General features: G+C 44.1%; 1 protein-coding gene and 1 long non-coding RNA gene across 2 annotated transcripts in view; one reads left to right on the top strand and one right to left on the bottom strand.

Annotated features, from left to right (window-relative positions):
* ARID3B (AT rich interactive domain 3B (BRIGHT-like)) overlaps positions 1 to 9,123 on the bottom strand; it is a 47,422-nt gene extending 38,299 nt beyond the window's left edge. Inside the window, exons 1-2 of the mRNA XM_012728606.1 lie at positions 9,052 to 9,123; positions 5,903 to 6,565 (exon numbers count right to left, since the gene is read on the bottom strand). Of these exons, the coding sequence (XP_012584060.1) occupies positions 5,903 to 6,487 (585 nt within the window). The 5' untranslated portion in view covers positions 6,488 to 6,565; positions 9,052 to 9,123. The remainder of the gene's footprint in view (positions 1 to 5,902; positions 6,566 to 9,051) is intronic.
* A 327-nt stretch (positions 9,124 to 9,450) lies between these two features.
* LOC105853985 lies at positions 9,451 to 19,501 on the top strand. The gene is made up of 3 exons (XR_001145714.1): positions 9,451 to 9,496; positions 9,866 to 9,986; positions 17,956 to 19,501. It is a non-coding gene; the product is annotated as an uncharacterized LOC105853985 (long non-coding RNA).
* The last annotated feature ends 664 nt before the right edge of the window (positions 19,502 to 20,165 follow it).

Genomic DNA, 20,165 nt, shown 5'->3' with positions numbered 1-20,165 from the left:
ACCCCAGTTCTGTATGAATAAATAAATCTTTAAAAAAAAAAAAAAAGAGGGTCCTCCCTGCTGACAAGGGGTTAAAGTACAGCACTATGAAGCTATCCACAGCCATTGCAGTACAAGTACAATCCACAGCCAAGGAGTGACTCACATGGTGCAGACCTCTCCTGTACTTGTTTTGTTCACTGTCAGTTGGCTTTCATTGAACAAAAGATTTGAAAACATTATCTGCTGTACTATATAATTCCATCTATTCAACATTCTAGAAAAGAATAAAAGAATCAGTGATTTTAGGGGCTGGGTAGATGGACGGATGAACAAGTAAAGTACAGGGTTTTTTTTATTATAATAGTTTATTTTTACATCACATTTTATGCCTTTTCCCATCTCAGTTGTAATCCCTGAAGGCTTCCCATCACCAATTCACCCTTGTGCTATCACCACAGTCCCAGGTACTCCCCCACCCCCATTTTTTGATCCCATTCCCCACTCCATCCCAGGGGGGGCACTAAAGGAGTGACAATTTGATTTTTTTTAGAAAGTCACACTAGCTGGTGAGTGGAACAGAATCAAATTGGTAAAGAAGGACACAGAGACTGTTGATAGCTACAGAGCTATAGCATAGGTAGGAAGCAGCATGGGTTAGATACAGGTGATGGAGAGAAAAGGCAGGAATCTAGATACTTAGATGGAAAACTGGTAAGACTTGGTGATATAGTCATCTCCACAATTTCTGATATGTGTGAAAAGGTACAGAAATGCCACTTACGGAGAAGGGCAATAAAGGAGGAAACCGTTTTGGGGGAGAAGGCTGGAAAGCAAGAGTTCAGTTTTTATCTGGTTAAACTTATGATATGAGTAAGTTAAGTGGGCATGGCAAGAAGGTAAGTAAGAATACAGTCACTGAGTTCAGTATACAAACATGGATTCCATCACTGGCTTGTAGGGACTATTGAAATGCAAGACAGTGAAAGCAATTGCCCAGACGGAGCATATAGAAAAGAGGTTTAGGCCTGAGTCCTGGGAAGCGGGAAGCTGGAAGCTGGAAGCTGTACAGACCAGAGAGAAGATAAAAAGATAAAGGAAAATAAGCAGATGGGAGGCCTGTAGAAAGCAAGGATAAGGAAGAATAAGGGTCTCCTGTATTTGAAAATGCTGAGAAATCAAATGAGATGAGGGCAGGCTGGGCTTAGTTTAGTTAGCAAGATGGTGGTCACTGGCGCCTTCCCAAGAGGAAGTTCAAGCACATGGAAGAGATCATGCAGACTAAAGTATTGAGTGAGCGGGAGATTAGTGGAAGTAAGGAGTGCAGGCTGTTCCTCTAATCTCTGTAGTGGGCAATGAGGGATAGAACTACAGAACAAGCTGGGAGGAGACACATAGTTCTGGGAGTTTTTAAAAGTGGCACCTCAAGGGCCCTCCCTGGTGGCACAAGGGGTTAACGCACAGCACAATAAAGCTAGTTGCAGTTTGCAGCTGCTTCAGCAGCAGTTTACCCCACCTTGGAAGTAATCAACATGGCTCAGCAGACCTCTCCTAATCCACCTGCTGCTCCCCTCAGCAGTGTACTTCATCAATCTGCCTGTACTGCTCCCCACTCTGTCTCTGGTGAATCCTCTCATGGCCCCTGCACCTCTGGCCTGTACCCCAGTTCTGTATGCATAAATAAATGGAGCTTAAAAAAAAAAAGTGGCATCTCATTTCCTTGTAGCAACTGAGGAAGATTTCTTGATTAACAGATTTAAAAATTAGAGACATAGTAGAACAAGTGCAAATGTGGAAAAGAATAGAGTGAGGAGGGTTTGTTGACAGAGCAAATTCTTAAAAGTTAGGAGGAAGGACTAGAAGTTGGGTCACATGAGAAGGGATTGTCTTGAGTCAGAGGGCTAAGAACCCAAGTTAAGGTGCTGACCATTGTATAAAAGTGAAGAATGATGTAAAATACATATGTAAAATGATGTAAAATATATATGTAAAAGATAAAGCTTACTTATACCTAAAGGGGAAAAAATACATGCACCCCTATCTTAACATGGAAAGCAGCTGCAAAAGTGTAGTGTTAGTAGTCTTTCTACCTCATTCCCACACCCTAGGAACAGAAGTGACTGTCAAAGTATGCACAGTTTCAGACACTCTGGCTACCATGTTCTCATCTTTCTACCTTATGCTGGGGAGTCTATGCTTTTCTGGAAACCTGGCTCCATTAATAGGTCCAAGGTAGATGAAACCTATAATGTCTGTATCCCCCTCTTCCCAGAAGGACACCACTAATAAGCCACCATTAATAAGCCAGCAATACCCCCCAGCTGGATGAGTGCTGACAGGTTCAACCAATCTCTCTTGAGAGAAGGGACACTCAGCTTTGTCTGTGGTCTTGTTTTATTATAATCATTTACTCTACTCATAGAAATCTGAGGGCTGGTCCTTCCCTGGTGGCACAACCTGTTCAAGCACAGCACTATGAAGCTATCTGCAGCCACTGCAACTCAAGTTCAATCCCCAGCCAGGGAACTGACCCACGTGGCGCGGCAGACCTCTCCTGACCCACCCGCTGCTCCCCTCAGCAGTGTATTTCAGTCAATTTGCCTGTTCTGCTCCCCACTTTGTTTCTGGTGAATCCTCTCACCCTCTGCACCTCTGGCCTACATCCCAGTTCTTGTGTGCATAAATAAATCTTAAAAAAAAAAATCTGAGGGCTATAGAACGCCTGGCTCAACAGCACCATCCATCTTCCAGTCACTTTGGTGTAACTGAACACCCACTCACTCCAACAATACAGGCCTAGCAATTATTTTCTAAGTATTTCTTCAAAGAGAAGCTATGAAATTATTTTGGCTTAACATGCTCTGATAGGGATTTCAAAACAAAAGATAACCTATGGCTATTTTAAGCTTCACAAATTTTGTTTTTCAGATGGCAGGTGCCTGTTACCCCTGCCTTCAAATCTTGCAAAATATTTCTGCATATTCCTGTTGGCTTACCAAGCTAGGCTAGCTATGTTGCGGACACCATCAACATTTTTACCTTGGAATAGAGATTAAAAGATACTGTTTTCTTACTAATATGGCTTTTATTCTTTTTACTCTTTTCATTTATGCATATAAGAACTGGGGTCTGTGGAGGGTGGGAGAATGTGAGGAAGGGTAAGAGGATTCACCAGAGAGACAAAAGTGGGAAGCAGAACAGGTAGATCTACTAAAATATACTTGATAAGGGGAATAGCAGGTAAGACAGGAGAGGTCTGCTGCACCATGTGGATCAGCTCCCTGGAGAGCCAACTCACGCTGCAGTGGCTGGCAATAGCCGGACAGTGCTAAGACTTTAACGCCCGCACCACCAGGGACGCCCTGATACCATTTTTTAAATATCTACACCATAGCTCAGACTGGGCAGTTGGGCTTGAGCTGAAACAAGACAGAGTGAAACCTGCAACTCAAGACCTAACCCTCTGGAGTTCCCACACTGCTTTGTGCTGGAGTGAGCTCCTTGAGAAGTTCCTTGGTCCAGAGGACACAGGCCTGGCCCAAAGAAGCCTCTGGAAAAGAACAAACTGGACACTGCTACATATTAACAACAGGGTCATTTTGCATTAATCTTAAGAGATAAAGATCTCTAATTGTTGCCAGGGTAAGGGATACTTTGTTTCTGCTCTCCGGAGTTCCTTACATAAGAATTAGACTTCAAACAACAAAATAGCTAGTCTCATGGGTTGTAAGAGTGTCTACATGCTGTGCCCAAGGGTATTACCTTTCTCAGTGCCCCCCCCCCAACTAAAATGAATTTAAATTGCCAGCACACCATTTTCTTCTTTTAGAAGCAGACTACACAAAGGAGGAGGCCACAGTCCAAACTGATTTTGAAGAGTTAAACTCAGAAGGGAAAGGAAGTGCACGTCAGGTTTTACTGTTACCCAATAACCCCCTAACCTAGTCCTTCATCTCCAAATCCAGGTGGAAGGTAAATTTAGGATGTAAGCTGAGGCGTTAGCTACAGGGACATTCATAAAACATGTTGGCAGGTGCTCTGCCAGGCAATCTATAATTAGTGAGGGTGCCTCAGAAGCTTAAAGTGAACTCAGAAGGTTTCAGAAATCAACAGCCAGCCCCTGGGCACTGAGCCGGCTAGCCACAGGGCTGCTGCCGCACAGAAGACGTGCTGGGTGCCGGCCAGGATGCACACGTGTGTGCAGGCACATGCCAGTCCTGAAGAGTCTCTTTTTTCAAAGCTCTAATGGCTTGACCTCAACACCTGCTGCACTTCCTGAAGACGACAGGCTCTGGAGCTCCACTTGTTCCTCGCACGCGGCTGCACTTTCTAGGAACGACCGCACACACGCAGAGGCTGGCCAGCTGCCAAGGCGGGGGCAGCCCGGCCGCCTGCCTCGGGCCTGAACTTTCCCAGTGCTGTCAGGGCGGGATCCCACTCTGAGCTGACTCAGCGGCCTGCGTGGAACTCTGCCAATCACACAGCAGTGCGGGGGCTGCCGGCTGTTCACAGATGTTTTGCTAAACCAGAGCAATCAGCAGGGAGGCGGGACTGGGCTGGAAGCCAGGCTGCTGCTGTCGTGGAAGTTGGGATCTCTGATCCTAGTCCTAGCTCTGCTATAACCTCCCTGGAGATCTGAGGGAAGCCTGCATGCATGTTAGCATCTTCCTGCTTCAGAACACATCTGTGTGGATGCAGCGCGGGGAAATGGAAGTGTCTGCACAAAGAACACCTGGAGCACTACTGCTGCCCTCGTGCTAGCTCAGTTAATCCTCACAACATGCCAGGGAGGTGCACTTCATGAGTCTCATTTCACAGAGGAGCTGAAACGGGCTCAGAGAATTAAGAGTCCCGTGAGAAAATCACAAGGGTAGTGAATGGAAGAGATGGGATTTGAATCCCACTTTGCCAGCTCTGGAATGGACCACAAACAAGTGCCTTTGAAAACTCAGATCAACTGCATGGGGCTCCTTGACACAAAGAAGCTGATTTTTCAGGTTCCAAAGGACCTTTCTTAGAAGACTTCTCTGCTGCCCTGTGTTAAAGCCACAACTCTTCACAACTGATTTCTAAACAGCACAACTGATTTCTAAACAGCACCGTTGAACCACATGAAAAGTGTGTGCTTATAGGGAGTACCCAGATGTAACAGCTCTGTCATAAATTCCACACCTAAGCAACAAGTCTCTTAACCTGGAACAACTTATCACTCTCATTCTTTTGTGAGGAAAAGCTGCTTTGTGGGCTGGAAAGAGAAATCAGAAGCCAAAGGCTCAGCTGAGAACAGATTCCTTAGGCTCCCACACCTGAGAGAACTCATTAGGACTAGGGATCTGTCATTTTAAGTTACCCGGTGACTCTGATACTTGGGCATATTTGGGAGTCACTTAAACTTGCCATCACTAAAAGAGCAAGTCTGAGGTCTACCCTTCCCTGTTTCAAAAGGGGTGATGTAAGGGTGAAATGAAATCATGGCCTTTGATAGAAAATATACACAATACATGCACTTCGTAGCATTTTTGTTTAGCCGCAAGATAGCACCCCGTCCTTAAAGAGCATGACCCTGGGTTACGCTAGAACAAAGAAACTGTTCCAGGCAAGATTACTGTTTCGTGTTACTACTAGGAAAACTGTAATTAGAGCCACACATCTCCTGTTTAGATGCTCTGACGACACTGATGTTAACTCAGCTTTCCTTAAACAGACTAGACTGTACTGACATTCTTTTATATCACATGTGAAACAACCTATATTACAAGTAACTTACATATTTCATTGTGAAGAAGAAAGTCTATTTCTAGACCACAGATCATCAAAACGGGGTGAGAAGGCAGACTGGCAGTGTCCCTGGCCTGGTCATCCAGCACCCCACTCCAACTAGGCTTTGGAAACACCCACTGACTCCCACTCCGCAAACACTGACCTGTTTGAGTCGCTCGTCCAGATTCCAGCTGGGCTGCCCACCTGAGGAGACGGAAGGTGGGGCCTTGGAAGCATCTTTGGTATGGTCTTCTTTAGCTTGCTGTCCATGCGGTGGGAGACCTGATGCTGGGAGCAGACCAGATATGGGGGCTGCTCTGGGGTCTTGGCGAACCACTTTCTGCATATGAAAATACTTTGAAGCAGCCTGGCCCTCCTTCTCAGACACTTCTTCAACATCATCATCATCATCATCCCCCTCCTCGTCTTCTAAACCTCCTTCCTCTTCTTCAGGCTCTGAGTTCACATTGCTCCGCTCAAAAACTCGGGCAGGTGTAACTCGGGTTGCAGGACCCAGGGCAGGGCTCCCTGAAGGCCTGCCAGGTGTGGCAGAGAGAAGAGTCTGCTGTGTGACCAGCTTCTGGGCATATAAGAACTGGGCCTCTCTCATCTGCTGTCCCTGCTTCTCTCTGGCATCCATCTGCAGAGGAGCCAGGTGCGGTGGCTGCTGTGCTGGTGGCTGCTGTGGCTGCTGCTGCTGCTGCTGCTGCTGTGGCTGCTGCTGCTTCTGTGGCTGCACTGGCTCCATCACTGCCTCAAGGTTCACCCACCAATTGGCATGGTTCTGAATCTGGGCACAGCCCAGCAGGCACACTGGGTCTAAATTCTATTAAGAGGTTAATAGAAATCACAAAAAAGAAAAAAAGGGGAGGGGAATTATGTAAAACAGATATAAAAAGGTATTGTTTCTTTAGCAAAGGGCAGGAGTTCTGCACACCAAACCTCTGCTCTTACACCTGAATTTTAAGATGAGGAGTGCTGGGAGTTTTGGGGTGGGGGTGGTTAGGAGAGTAAGGAGTGTGAGGAAGAGGAACAGGATTTAAGGGGTAAATTTGAGATTAATATCAGTAGTAGTAGACTGCAGATGAAGTAACTCTAGACACTAGTATGCAAACATCTATATTCTGACCTCTCTACCTCAATATTAGCAAATGTTAATCTGTTTATTACCAAAAAGGCAACTGGGTTTTCACTGTACAAACACTGTAAGTATGAAAACCACAATAATAAAAGGAAAGAAAGGCCTGCCACCAGAAGAGCGACTGCTACTTATGTTCCAGGGCCATCAGAGAGCGAGAGAACACCATCTTAGACACAGAGCTCTCAGGCAGAGTGACGTCTCTTAGAAAAGCAGAACCTAGCAAGCTGCTCTTGGGCTTAAACTTTTCAAATTTCCTAGGTCAAATTGCCAGTCTTCTCTGAAGTGGGCTGAGCCATGCAAACTGGACATTACAGCCTCAAGAAGAATCCTATTTCAACAACATGAAAGAAACACATAAGGAAGCAAGAGCTTCAAATTGCAATCGTCACTCAAAAACAAATGGGGAATTCCTCAGAAGATCTTAAAATGAATTAATTTAAAACCAAATATCAACATTGTCCAAATGAGTTAATGCCTTTTTTATAAACAGACAAGTAATTCTCTTCGTATACCCTTTCTTTCTGATTCACTTCTACAATAATATTCTATGTGAAATAAAGAAAAGGCTTTCAGGTTAAAAGTATTCTAGGGGCAGGTTTATCAGCATTCTTACCAATCAGTCTCCAAACACACACACCCCCTTTCACACCCTCTCCTCTCTTAACCCCCTTCTCTTCCTCCTTTCTTGATTCCCCACCCCCAACAAACCTCAAGATCCATAACTGAATGAATTACCATGGTAGGGCAAATTTTAGGGAAACAGGACTTACAACATGGTGTAAATGCTGTCATTACATGGCACAGGTTAGGACTTGATATTTATATTGTTCTCTGTGTTAGGATCGGGAAGATCAGGGTAAAAAAAAAAAAACAAACAAAATGAAAAACCCAAATGTCTTTACCATCTTGGAAAATTAATGGAAAAGTAATTACATTCCCAGCAATAACATCTACTTGGATTTATGACTTTTTAAATGGGTTAGAGAAAAAAGGTACAATGTTGTAAAAGGCGGCAAAAAAGTAAAGATAATAAATTCTCACTTTGTATCTTCTAAACACTGCTTTTGCCTTTTGTATTTTGTGAAAGATTCAAATTCCAATTTGTCTCTTACTGCTTGTCTTCGTGTATTTTATAAAGTATGAGTTTTGCCAGCAGTACTTTCTACTTTAGCCCTTATTGTAACAAAGCATAAGAGGATCTTTACATGAAGGTTTTAAATTGAGTTGGAAAGTGTTCGCTTAAAATAAAACCGACCTGGGCCAAATAAAATGAAACAAAAGAATAAAGCAAATAATTCGAAGGACGTTTTAATTTTTCTTACAATCCTAACAGTCAATCAGTCACAACTGGAATAAATTTTCAACTAGATTCTGCCAGTCAATGAACAACTGCTTCTTGTCTTGTGGCACCATCTTCTCGGTACGTTGTCCCCAGCAGAGGGGGGAGGTGTCTCTCAGCCTCTTCAGTGAGATTGAGATGACTCAGTTCTACAGCTCAATACGCACACCCTCCCCCAAAGAGCCCATCTCTCCCGAGTCCCTAAACAGCCAGTCGGGCCAAACAACAATACCACCTGCCCACATTTAGAAAACTCTACCTAGAAATCTAAACCACTTCATCCCTTCACATAGTTTTTCCCCCCACCCCCATCCCATTTTCCCTAAAGTTCGGGACCACCAAACACGGCGCAACGAACTCCCTGCAGCTCTGAACCCTCTCTGGTTCACCATTCCCTCAACCTTGTCTGAGCCCTCTGGCCCGGGTGCCCACAGCTCCCACCCCAGTTACTACAGCACCCCCTCCCTATCCATTCTTTAACCTCTCCCCCACCCCCCGCAAGCCAACCGGGTCACTTTTACCTCTACCAAGCCCTCCCAGCCAATCCGCTGGCTCTTCTCCGATCACCGGAACCCCACCTATCCTCACCCTCTCAGTTCCAAGGGGCCCCTACTCTTCCCATCCCTTTATCTCAAATCGCCCTAAAGGGCGCAAGGCGCCACCGGACTCCTCCCAGAGCTCTCACTTTCCCTCTGCGGCCCCAGCGGTCCCACGGCGCGCGCCTTCTCGTCCGCCCCTCCACACCTGCCTCCCTTCGCACGCCTTGATGCCCCTCCACCTGCCGCAGCCCCGGTCCCGCCGCCGCCGAGACGCCGGACTCCGCGCGGCATACCTGTGCGGGGCGCTTGGGGTCAGCGGGCGGCAGAGGAGACAGCCGCTCAGGCCCCGGCGCGGCAGCTGAGACGCCGACTCCTCCGCAGCCGGGGGCCACAGCCGGGGCGGGGCCCACACCGGAAGCGGCGCCGCGGGGCCGGGCTGCCGGCCCGGGGCGGGGCGGGGCGGGGCGATGAGTAGGCGGGGCCAGTGACCGGAAGTGGTCCAAAAGGGGGCGAGGGGCGGAGCTAGGCGGAAGTGCTGAGAGAGACGGCCCTCCGGCTCTCCTTCGCGAGCGGAAACGGAGTGAGGTGATTACAAGCTCCAGCCAATGAGAAAGCGTGGGCTTGGAGGAGTTCCGGTGTAAGCTTTTACGCGGTGAGTTGAAAAGAGCCGGAGTCGATGTGGTCTTACTAGGCTTATTGGTGGCTGACGCTGGTGTGCTGCCGTGTATAGGCTGGACGGTAAGTACCTAAAGGACCGGGTTTCTGGTGTTTTGGGCCCCTCCCCAGCCTCCTACCTTCTCCCTCTAAGATTCCCGCTTCCAAATCGGCTTTCTCTGAACTTCCCCACTCCTTGGAGTCCCCTTGGCTGTTCTTCGCGGATGCTACATCCTTTGGGACCCCCTCACTTAAGTTAGTATTGTCACTCCCCAGATTCCAAAATGGGGGCGCTACGTGGCTAACGTTGTCGTTTCTAGTAAAATCCCTTGCTTCTTAAAAGTTTAGACTTTGTCATATGTTTGACTGCCACTTTGAAGATCATCTACTTGTGCATCCAGCCACCTGTCAAACATTTTCCCCTTTAACCGTCTTTCATCTGGATAATTTCAGAGTCAACGTTGACAAATCGTTTAACATCCGAACTTCAAAGCCGGTGAGCTTTATTTACATCAACCTCTAATCCGTCAAAATCTGCACGTTGTAGCCAGAAGCGCTTTTGTGTCCAGATTCGGTAATTCAAACATTTCTCTGTCCAGCTATCCTTAGAACCTGACCACTCAAGATTTTGCTATAACTGTTCTTTCACTTTATCAGAACCTCCAATCTCTTAAAAGCTTCAACTTAATCCTCTCACTCCTCTCTGTAACCATCTTGGATCTAACAAATTCATCATTATTTTCCCCTTACTTACTCTGAAATCTCTCCTAACACTTTTTCCCCCCAGCTAATTCCTTCATTCCTGGATAGATCAACATTCTTCTCCACGGCCTGTGCCCTGTCATAGAAAATTGTCCTGCTGAGCAGGTTGGCATCACTAATAATTTCAGCTTTAAGTGGACTCTGCACAGTGCCTAGAAGTTTCATTATATTTTCCTAGTTAATTTGTTTTTCATTATCTCTGCAGTTCTCTATCCCTATACTTCCTGAGCCTCTTCCCCAATGGTCTAATTGTATAAGTAATGAAAAATGTAGAATGCCCTAAAATCAAGAAATCTACATGTATTTCTGTCTTATTCTTTCTACCTATAATTTATTCAATCAAAAATAGTTATTTTACTCCCACTAGGTGCCCGTGGGTGGGGAGATTAAAAAAAAATGTATGCCCTCATGAGTGTGTATGCATATGAGGAGATAAATGCTATGAAGACCAAATCAGGGTAAGGGTTAGACAGTGATGCAGGTAGCTGTTATTTTAGATGTTAGTCAAAAAAGGACTTATTGGGACACTTAAACAGAAAATGGATTGACCTGATTGAGGTGAGAATGTAAATATCTAGGGAGAGAGTGTTCCAGAGAGGGGAGACAGTAAATTCAAGTGCTCTGAGGTAGGAGCATTCTTGATATGTTATAGAAATAGCCAGGAGGTCACAATGGCTGATACACAGTGAATGAGGGAGAATGTGGTAAGAGATGAGATCAGAGAAGTAGCCAGGGGCCCGTTCATGCAGGACCTTCCTTGCTGGTCACAAATTTGGATTGCTACCACTGAAATTACTGGAAATTTTTGAGTAGAAGAGTAACTTGATCAGATTTAAGTCTCTGAAAGGACACTACACGATAAGGGTGGAGGGGTAAGGGTAGAAGCATTATTCCTAGCAGAAGATGCTGACTTTTGAAGCAGTGGAGGTATGGTTAGATCCCAGATATATTTTGAAGTAATGCTACAAGGATTTACTAATGGACTGGTTAAGAAAAGAGATAAGGATGAGGCCAAGGTTTTAGTCCCAAGTATATAACAGAATCGTGATATTTACTGACCTGAGGAACACTAACAGAAGCTGGGATAAAAGGGAATGAATTAATTTTTTCACATTATATTTATTGAGCTAAAGTAGGTTTACATTTTTAATATCCGGCCTATCATTTGTACCCCAGTAATCTTCTACCATGTTCCATTAGGCCACTACCCTCTCACTATCCTCCCTCTCTGGTTGCCTCAGTTTGTTTGTCTTTTGTTTTGTTTTTTTTCTGAAGAATGTCTTTTTTTTTTAATATTTATTTATTTATTCGTACAGAACTGGGATACAGGCCAGAGATGTGGAGGGTGAGAGGATTCACTAGAGAGAGCCGGGAGCAGGACAGGCAGATCGAAGAAGTACACTGCTGAGGGCAGCAGCGGGCGGGTCAGGAGAGGTCTGCCGAGCCATGTGGATCTCCTCCAGGGCAAGCGGGGATCGAACTCATGTTCATGCGGAAGTGACTTAAGCTTCTTTGTGCTGTGCTTTAACCCACTGCCCCACCAGGGAGGGCCCAGAATGTCTTTTTTTAATGGAGGTGTTGACTATATCTTATGGAAAATTTGTTTAAGTTGTCTTACTCTTTTTATTGGTACTTCATTACAGGCTCTACTTCTGTGAGATAGCTTCATTTTACCTCGGCGATTGTAGTTATTAGTGATATCATATGGTGAATCAGGAAATTCCAAATATATGGACAGGAAGTAATGATTTTAATGAGTCATTAAAAGATCTGTATTTTTTGTTTTGACTTGCAAGCTTGTAACTCCAAAAGCTATTCATGTACATGATTTTGTCTGGCATTAGGATAATCTTCTGAGTGGATAATACTCATGGCTCAGTTATGGCTTTGAAGAGTCAGGCTTCCAACTTCAACTTTGGTTCCCTCAAATCTAACCAGTCAATAGGGAAAGTGGCCCACGTTATCTTCTGTGTCATCATCTTATGTGTACTTGTGAGTACATGTACCACATTTTTCTCATCCAATTTTCTGTCCTTGGGCACTTAGGTTGTTTGCTAAACTTTGCTATTGTAGATAGTGCTGCATTGAACATAGAAGTGTGAGTGTGTGTGTGTATGTTCCTTTTAATTATTGTCTTTGTATGCTTGGGGTAGATACACAGAAGTGCACTTGTTGGGTCATATGGTAGATCCACTTTTAATATTTTGAGAAACCTCCATAGGGAGGGGTCCTTTTTCTTCATGCCCGCACCATTTGTTGTTTCTGGTCTATTTGATGCGGGCCATCCTCATGAGTGTTGAGATGGCATCTCGTTGTGGTTTTGCTTTGCATTTCCCTGATGAGGAGTGATGATGAACATTTTTTCATCTGTCTATTGGCCACCTATATTTATCTCTTTTACCCACTTTCTGATTGGGTTGTTTTTATTGAGTTGCATGAGTTTTTTTTACATATTTTGGATATCAATCCTTGATCAGCTGTGCAAATATTTTCTCACATTCAGTAGGGTCAGGAAAGAACTATTGATATATCCAGCTTAGTATTATAAGAACATAACAATGAAGGTATTTTGCTGAGTGAAAGAAACTGGCCTCAAAATGACACTTTTGAAAAGATTAAAACTGTGAATGAGTAGGTGGTTTCCAGGAGTGGCGGAGTGACTCTCAAGGGTTAGCAAAAAGGAGGGTTTTGGGGGTGATGGAATTATCTTGTATCCTGATTGTGGTGGTAGTTACATAAAGCTATACATGTGTTAAAATTAAGAATTGCACAACAAAAATACTGTTAATTTTACTTATGATATCTGTCTATCCATTTAATTTCTACGTGTATGTGTGTATATATAGTATTTGCGGTACATGTTTTACATTTCCTTTTTGAATTCTCAGGGATTTTCCTTTATTTTATTTTATTTTTTAAAGATGTATTTATTTTTGCATATAGAAATGGGATACAGGCTAGAGGTGCAGGGGCAGTGAAAGGATTCACAAGAAACAGAGTGGGAAGCAAAACAGGCAAATCTACTGAGATACACTGAGGGAAGCAGCAGGCAAGACAGAAGTCTGCCGTGCCATGTGGGTCACCTCCCGGGCTGGGTATTATCTCACAGAAACAGCTGTTGATAACTTCATAGTGCTGTGCTTTAACTGGTTGCACCACCAGGAAGGGCCCTCAGGGCTTTCTCTTTAACCTATTGCAATATTAAATCCTTCCATCAATTTTCCAAAAGCTCTAGTGTTAATAATCTCTTGCTTGGAAAAGAAAAGAGAAAACCTTTCCCTTGACCCCATAGTCTGATTAAAGTCTTATCTCTCTCTTCCCCTTTCTGGCAATGCTCCTATAGTTAATGTCCTCATTGTAAGTAACCTTACCAGTTTCTTAAAATGTTCGCTCCCCAGATGGCCAACAAGCATATGAAAAAATGTTCAACATCACTTGTAATAAGGGAGATGCAAATTAAAAGCACAATGAAATACCAACTCACCCCAGTGAGAATGGCACATCTTCAAACAACTAGCAACAACAAATGTTGGTGAGGATGTGGAGAAAAAGGAACTCTCCTGCACTGCTGGTGGGAATGCAAACTAGTACAACCACTATGGAAAACTGTTTGGAGGTTCCTCAAACTGCTAAACATGGAGCTTCCCTACGACCCAGCAATCCCACTCCTAGGTATCTACCCAAAAGACACAAAAACACTGATTGAAAAAGATACTTGTACCCCCATGTTTATTGCTGCTTTATTTACAATTGGAAAAACATGGAAGCAGCCCAAATGCCCAAAAGTAGATGACTGGATTAGAAAGATGTGGTACATATATACAATGGAATATTACTCAGCAACCAAAAAAGAGAAACACATGTCTTTTGCAGCAACTTGGATGGAGCTGGAAAAGATCATGCTTAGTGAGATAAGCCAGAAAGAGAAAGAAAAATACCGGATGGTTTCACTCATAGCAGGAGTATAATGGACCAGGAGAGAAAATAACAAAAATAATGAACAACCATATACCAGAGACATTTTGCAGGGGTGGAGTGGGGAATGGGATCAAAAACGGGGGCGGGGGGGAGTGCACGGGATTATGGTGATGGCACACAGGTGACTCGGTGATGGGTAACCCGCGGGGATTACAATTGAGATGGGGGAAAAAATGTACAAAATGGGCCCTCCCTGTTGGCGCAGCGGGTTAAAGCACAGCACTGAGAATCTGAAGCCACTTCCGCATGAGTTCGATTCCCGCCTGCCCCGGAGGTGACCACATGGTGTGGCAGACCTCTCCTGACCCGCCCACTGCTTCCCTCAGCAGTGTACTTCGTAGATCTGCCTGTTCTGCTCCCCACTCTGTCTCTGGTGAAGCCTCTCACCGCCCCTGAGCCTCTGGCCTGTACCCCAGTTCTGTATGCACAAATAAATAAATAAATTTTTAAAAAAATGTACAAAATGATGTAAAAATAAACTTATTAAAAAAAAAAGAAAAACCACATTCTGGAACAAACATTCCTTATTAAAGAAAACACTTCACTGTTTTTAAAAAAAAAAATGTTGTGCTCCCCATTCCTCTGGGCATCAAGGCCTTAATTCCTTAATGTGGCCTACAGAACCCTAGGCAGAGGTAATTTCTGCCTGTTTCTTTGACTTTATTTGTATATCTCAGGTGTAGCAGAAGACTCAAAAAGGCAGCCCAGCTAGATGGTCTCAGCGGTTGAAAATAATCCCACCCCCCATCAATCATAGAAAAGTGGTTAAACCCTGACTGACAAATAGATAGATCAATGTCTATCTCTATATCCTGGTTACAAGGACTATCATGTACACTCTCACTTAGGCTTCCAAGATGTGGTAGATTGAACAGAAGAGCTGCAGTGTTTTTCAGCTTCTGTCATCAAGAAGGGGGCTCTATTTCTCCATTCTCTGAGTCTGTGACAAAACCATGTGACTCACTTTATTCTATGGGACAGTGGCAAAAAACACAAGGAGAGTCTTTAAATGTGCTTACAAATATGTAAGCTTGCTTGCTCTCTCTTGGTATTAGTAACTTTCCCACAACCTTGAGAATAGCTCTGGCTTGATTGATGATGGAGGATGAGAGGCATGTGGTCATCATCCCATCTGGTGTCTAACCTACTGCCAGGTATAAGTTTAGCCCTTTGTACCAACTGGTTCGCCAACCCCCACAGTGAGCCAGGCCCACTGGCCATCTAGGCCCAGTGTGCTGGCCTAGACCAGAAGAATCCTCCCAACAAACCCAGACCATTGGTTGTTCTGAAGTTACACCAGTAAGTTTAGAAATGATTTGTTTTGTGATAAAAGATAACTGGTACCCAGGCCTTCCCTGGTGGCGCAGTGGGTTAAAGCAAAACACTATGAAGCTACCAGTCACTGTAGCATGAGTTCAGTCCCCAGCCAGGGAGCAGCAGACCTCTCCTGACCCACCTGCTGCTCCCCTCAGCAGTGTATTCCACTTAATCTACCTGTTCTGCTCCCCATTCTTATCTCTGGTGAATACTCCCCCACACCTCTGGCCTGTACCCAAGTTCTGTATGCATAAATAAATAAAACTTAAAAAAAAAAAAAGATAACTGATACCCAAGATACTACTTTGTATCACTCAGACTAGATCTGGCTGGGGGTACTTCTTGGAGCTGCTTCTGAATACCTTAGAGAAGAGAGGCACATTGCGTGTTCTTCCCAGTGGTGGCTTGTTCTCCCATCAGATTTCTCTTAGATGAAGGGAAAATCTTAAATAGCATGTCTTTCGTATTTCAACTTATTCAGTAAAGGTGAGTTCATTTGCTGCTTTCATTGCTATTATTACTCTTTTTTTTCTTTTTAAAATTTATTTACTTATGCATACAAACCAGAGATGGGGGTGGTGAGAGGGCCCACCAGAGACAGTGGGAAGCAGAACAGGCAGATGGAGTGAAACACTGCTGAGGGGAGCAGCAGGCAGGATTTGAGGTCAGCTGCGCCATGTGGGTCACTTTCCTGGCCTGGGATCAAACTCATGCTGCAGTGGCTGCAGATAGCTTCATAGTGCTGAGACTTAACTCCTGCACCACTAGGGAGGCCTTTTACTCTTACTTTAAATAAAGCTTCAATGGTAAAGTTATTGGGTATCTTTACTATGTATGTTTTGTTATCACTTTAATCTCAGATGTACAGGTTATTAAAGATACATTAAAAGCAACAGGTAAATGGACATATTATAGACTAATAATTAGTCATAACAAATAAGTGGAATTTTAGTTTGTGTTTATGATATCCAATCATAAGTATTGGTCTAACTGTGTCTCCATCTTAGTAATTTAATAAGACTTAGTTTTTTGACATTGAATGGGTATCAATTTTGGATCTGGGGAACATGTGAACTGTGTTCCCATTTAAATCAATAGTGATTTCGCCCTCCCGGTGGTGCAACAGGTTAAAGCACAGCACTGTGACGCTCTCTGCAGCCATTGCAGCAAGAGTTCAATTCCCAGCCTGAGAGGTGACCCACATGGTGTGGCAGACCTCTCCTCTCTCGCCCACTGCTCCCCTCAGCAAAGTGTTTCAGTCTGTCTGCCTGTTCTCTCTGCTCTGTCTCTTGTGAGTCCTTTCTCCACCACCTCAACCTCTGGCCTGTACCCTAGTTCTTGTGTGCATAAATAAATAAATCTTTTTTTTTTAAAGATTTATTTATTTGTGCATACAGAACTGGGGTACAGGCCAGAGGCTCAGGGGTGGTGAGAGGCTTCACCAGAGACAGAGTGGGGAACAGAACAGGCAGATCGACGAAGTACACTGCTGAGGGGAGCAGCGGGCAGGTCAGGAGAGGTCTGCCTCGCCATGTCACCTCCGGGGCAGGCGGGTATCGAACTCATGAGGAAGCGGCTTTAGATTCTCAGTGTTGTGCTTTAACCCGCTGCGCCACCAGGGAGGGCCATAAATAAATCTTTTTTTTTAAAAAAAGAAATCAATTGTGAATATACTTTTCAATTTACATTGACACCCTAGTAGGTTTTTCAGCATTGCACCCTGATTAATAAGACTGAATGAAGAGTCTTGCTGTTATTGAATGTTTTACTAAGATAAAAAATTAAAATATAACTGGAAAATTAAGATTTCTTGTTCTGAGTACAAGGGGTAGCCTCAAGAGCTGTAAAGCCTCTGCTGAATGGAAGGTATTAACAGGTGTAAAGAAAGAATGTGACAGTCCAAGGGAACCTGAAAGGAGGTGTTTAGAGTCCACACTCTGCTGAGAGCCCTCCCTGTTGAGGTGGTGTGGAATTGTCTGTAGGGCAATTGAGCTTCCAGTGTGTGTACCCTGGAGGGAGGATGATGAGCACATCAGGCTGATGCTGGGTCCTTTCTTTCACTGAACTGTTCATATTTTAAATCAGACAGTTGGTCTTCCCCATGTCTGATATCTTGAGTTCTGTGACAGGTCAGCTTCCACTAGTCAGTCTATCCTTGGGAACTGCCAAAACCTAGTTACTAAGGCCCAAAGCTAAATGTTGAGGACTTCTTCAAAGCAATAAAGTCTCCAGCATTTCCTGCAGGTAGTTGTTCTCATGCCATATTTCAACCCACTCTCATCCAGTCCTTTCCAATCCCGAGACAGATTTGTCACCATTGTGATGAACGGCCATGACTATGTACTTTCCCTCACCCGAGAACAGAAGAGGTCAGGTCTCTAAGGAAAGTAAAAGGGCCAACCCCAAGTGACTCATCTTTGTAAACACTGAATTAGTTCACTCTCTTTGATATTCACTGAAAACTGTCTTTGCAAATTTCCTTGCAGATTTCTGCGGTGACCCCACACACTTAGCAGCCCCACAGACTGCCAGAGCAAAAGGAACAGGAGGCAGCTCAAGCCATCTGTCCTAAAATAAGACATCTGGTCACAAGGCTGTGCCTCCGGTCAGGGCTCTTTGGGAACCATCTGGCCCCCCCATCCAACAGAACTGTTGCAAGTAAGACATCGTCAGGCACTGGTGATACTAAAAGAAGAGAGTGCCTAAGCTGAAGTCTGCCTGGTGGCAACTTTGGGTGTCCAGAAGAATCATGGAACCAAACAATTCCTATAAATATGTCCCAGGATACCTATCCGGGGCTCAACAGCCATCAAAAATCTTTATTTTCAAGCATCGAGTATTGAGTTATCATGGACAGTAACATAGATTGTATATTTTCAAGTTGGCCAGGACCTTAACTCTGATTTTTTTTTTTTTTTTTTTTTTTGCCAAATTCAGTTACATTCTATCAGGCACGTGTTTTGGAAACAGGAACTCAAGAGGATACAAGGTGATATCCTGGAGAGACTTTAACAGAAAAGAAATTTCATTTCCCAGATATACAAATTAGAGAAGTCCAGATGTGGGCTGGGTAGGTGGGGTACATTTGAATTTGTTAGGTTTAAGGTGCTTAAGCCCCTGGCTCATCCTGTGTCTGTTGCCATACAGCTATGTGCCTGTTAGGCCCTCAAAGCTATTTTGTCCCCAAAGATTAGCTAACAGAAGTTAAGTATAGAATACTGGAGGTTTCTGATATTTTATTAAGGTGAAATATATTCATTGTCAGAAAGGCTGAAAAGGTCTGTATACCAGACCTTTAGAGATTTAAAGAAGGAACACATGTTGAATGTTTTGATTCAAGTCAGTCATAACAGTTGTTAACCTTGCTGCAACATCCGGGACTAACAGATGACCTTACTTGAACATCTAATTCTGAAACTTCATCTTTAAAAACTGAACTAGGTTTCCAGTTTCTGCAACCAAAGTAAAAGTCTGATTTTATTATGCTATCACTGTTCTGAGATTATGTTAGAAGACAATAGGGTGGTATTGTACCAGGGTGATCCCCAGGGAAAGGGAGGTTCTAGGCTCCATACCCCACCATCAGGAAGGTAGAGCTGGGCAGGGAGGAGAAGCTAGAGGAGATGAGGAGGAAGGGGAGCAGGAAAGAGACCTAGAGGAGGCACATGGAGCAGAGAGACAGGTGGAGAAGCTGCGCCTGCTTCTCAGCCGTGGACTTGTACCAGGGACTTGGGGGAAGGAGACACTTGGGAGAGACAGAAATGTGGGTGAGAGACACGTGGAGAGGCTGATAGGGGCAGCCTTTATCTTGACTTGGATTTGGTTTTTGCACTCTTCCTACAGACGTTCCTGGCTCATAATGCCCTTTTATGTTTCCTTTCCAGGAGGTACTTTAGACTGTAACAGGCTTTTGAACCTCAGCAGTCCTGCTTTGGCCCACCCCTGTTTGGCTGGGCATTTACCCACCAGCAGAGGGGCAGTTTTGGTTATTTAATTGGAAAGTATTCCGGTTATCTATATTTTTTTATTATATTTAAGTCCTTTTCTAATAAAAGACTTTCCTGTACACCAATTGTATCAGAGTTCTTTTCTAGTAAAGGTCTTACACACAAGAGTTTGTTTTTTCTTGATACAACAGAAGGCAAAACCCATTTAGAGCAGGCAAATATGGGGGCTCTAGAGTGCCTCTCCCTCTGCCCTGTAACAGTTATAAACTAACTGATCTAATAGTAATATGCTCCTGACCAATTCCCTTCCAAGTCTCTCCCCTCCAGCACCAAGAAAAAAAAAAAAAAAAGACAGAATACTTAGCTTAACACTGTGATCATCAAGCAACCAGTCATTTCCTAATATGGACAGTTCACCCTCCAGCTGCACTTCTGGAATTCAAGTGCTAGGAGAATGGCATTTACATTTGTGTATGTTTTCTATAACTCCTCCTTACTCCTCAGCTGTAAAACCTCTGTGGTGTTTGCTTTAACATGAATTATAGCATCTGCAGCGACCTACAGTTCGGGATTAGCCCTGACAAAATGCAGTGTTAACTAATAGTTTGGTATAAAGTTCAAATGAACAATCATGAGATTGGAGGATTCTCCCTGTCAGAAATGAATAATTCCCCCCAAATTGTTATAACAGAAAGAGTGAGAAAGAGTGAAGTCAATGCATTTCTATGTCAATGCATTGACATAGGAAG

This window comes from Condylura cristata, unplaced genomic scaffold, assembly GCF_000260355.1.
Source record: "Condylura cristata isolate star-nosed mole 26May11 unplaced genomic scaffold, ConCri1.0 scaffold00023, whole genome shotgun sequence".
NCBI lineage: Eukaryota > Metazoa > Chordata > Mammalia > Eulipotyphla > Talpidae > Condylura > Condylura cristata.
This window is presented reverse-complemented; position numbering and strand designations above follow the sequence as displayed.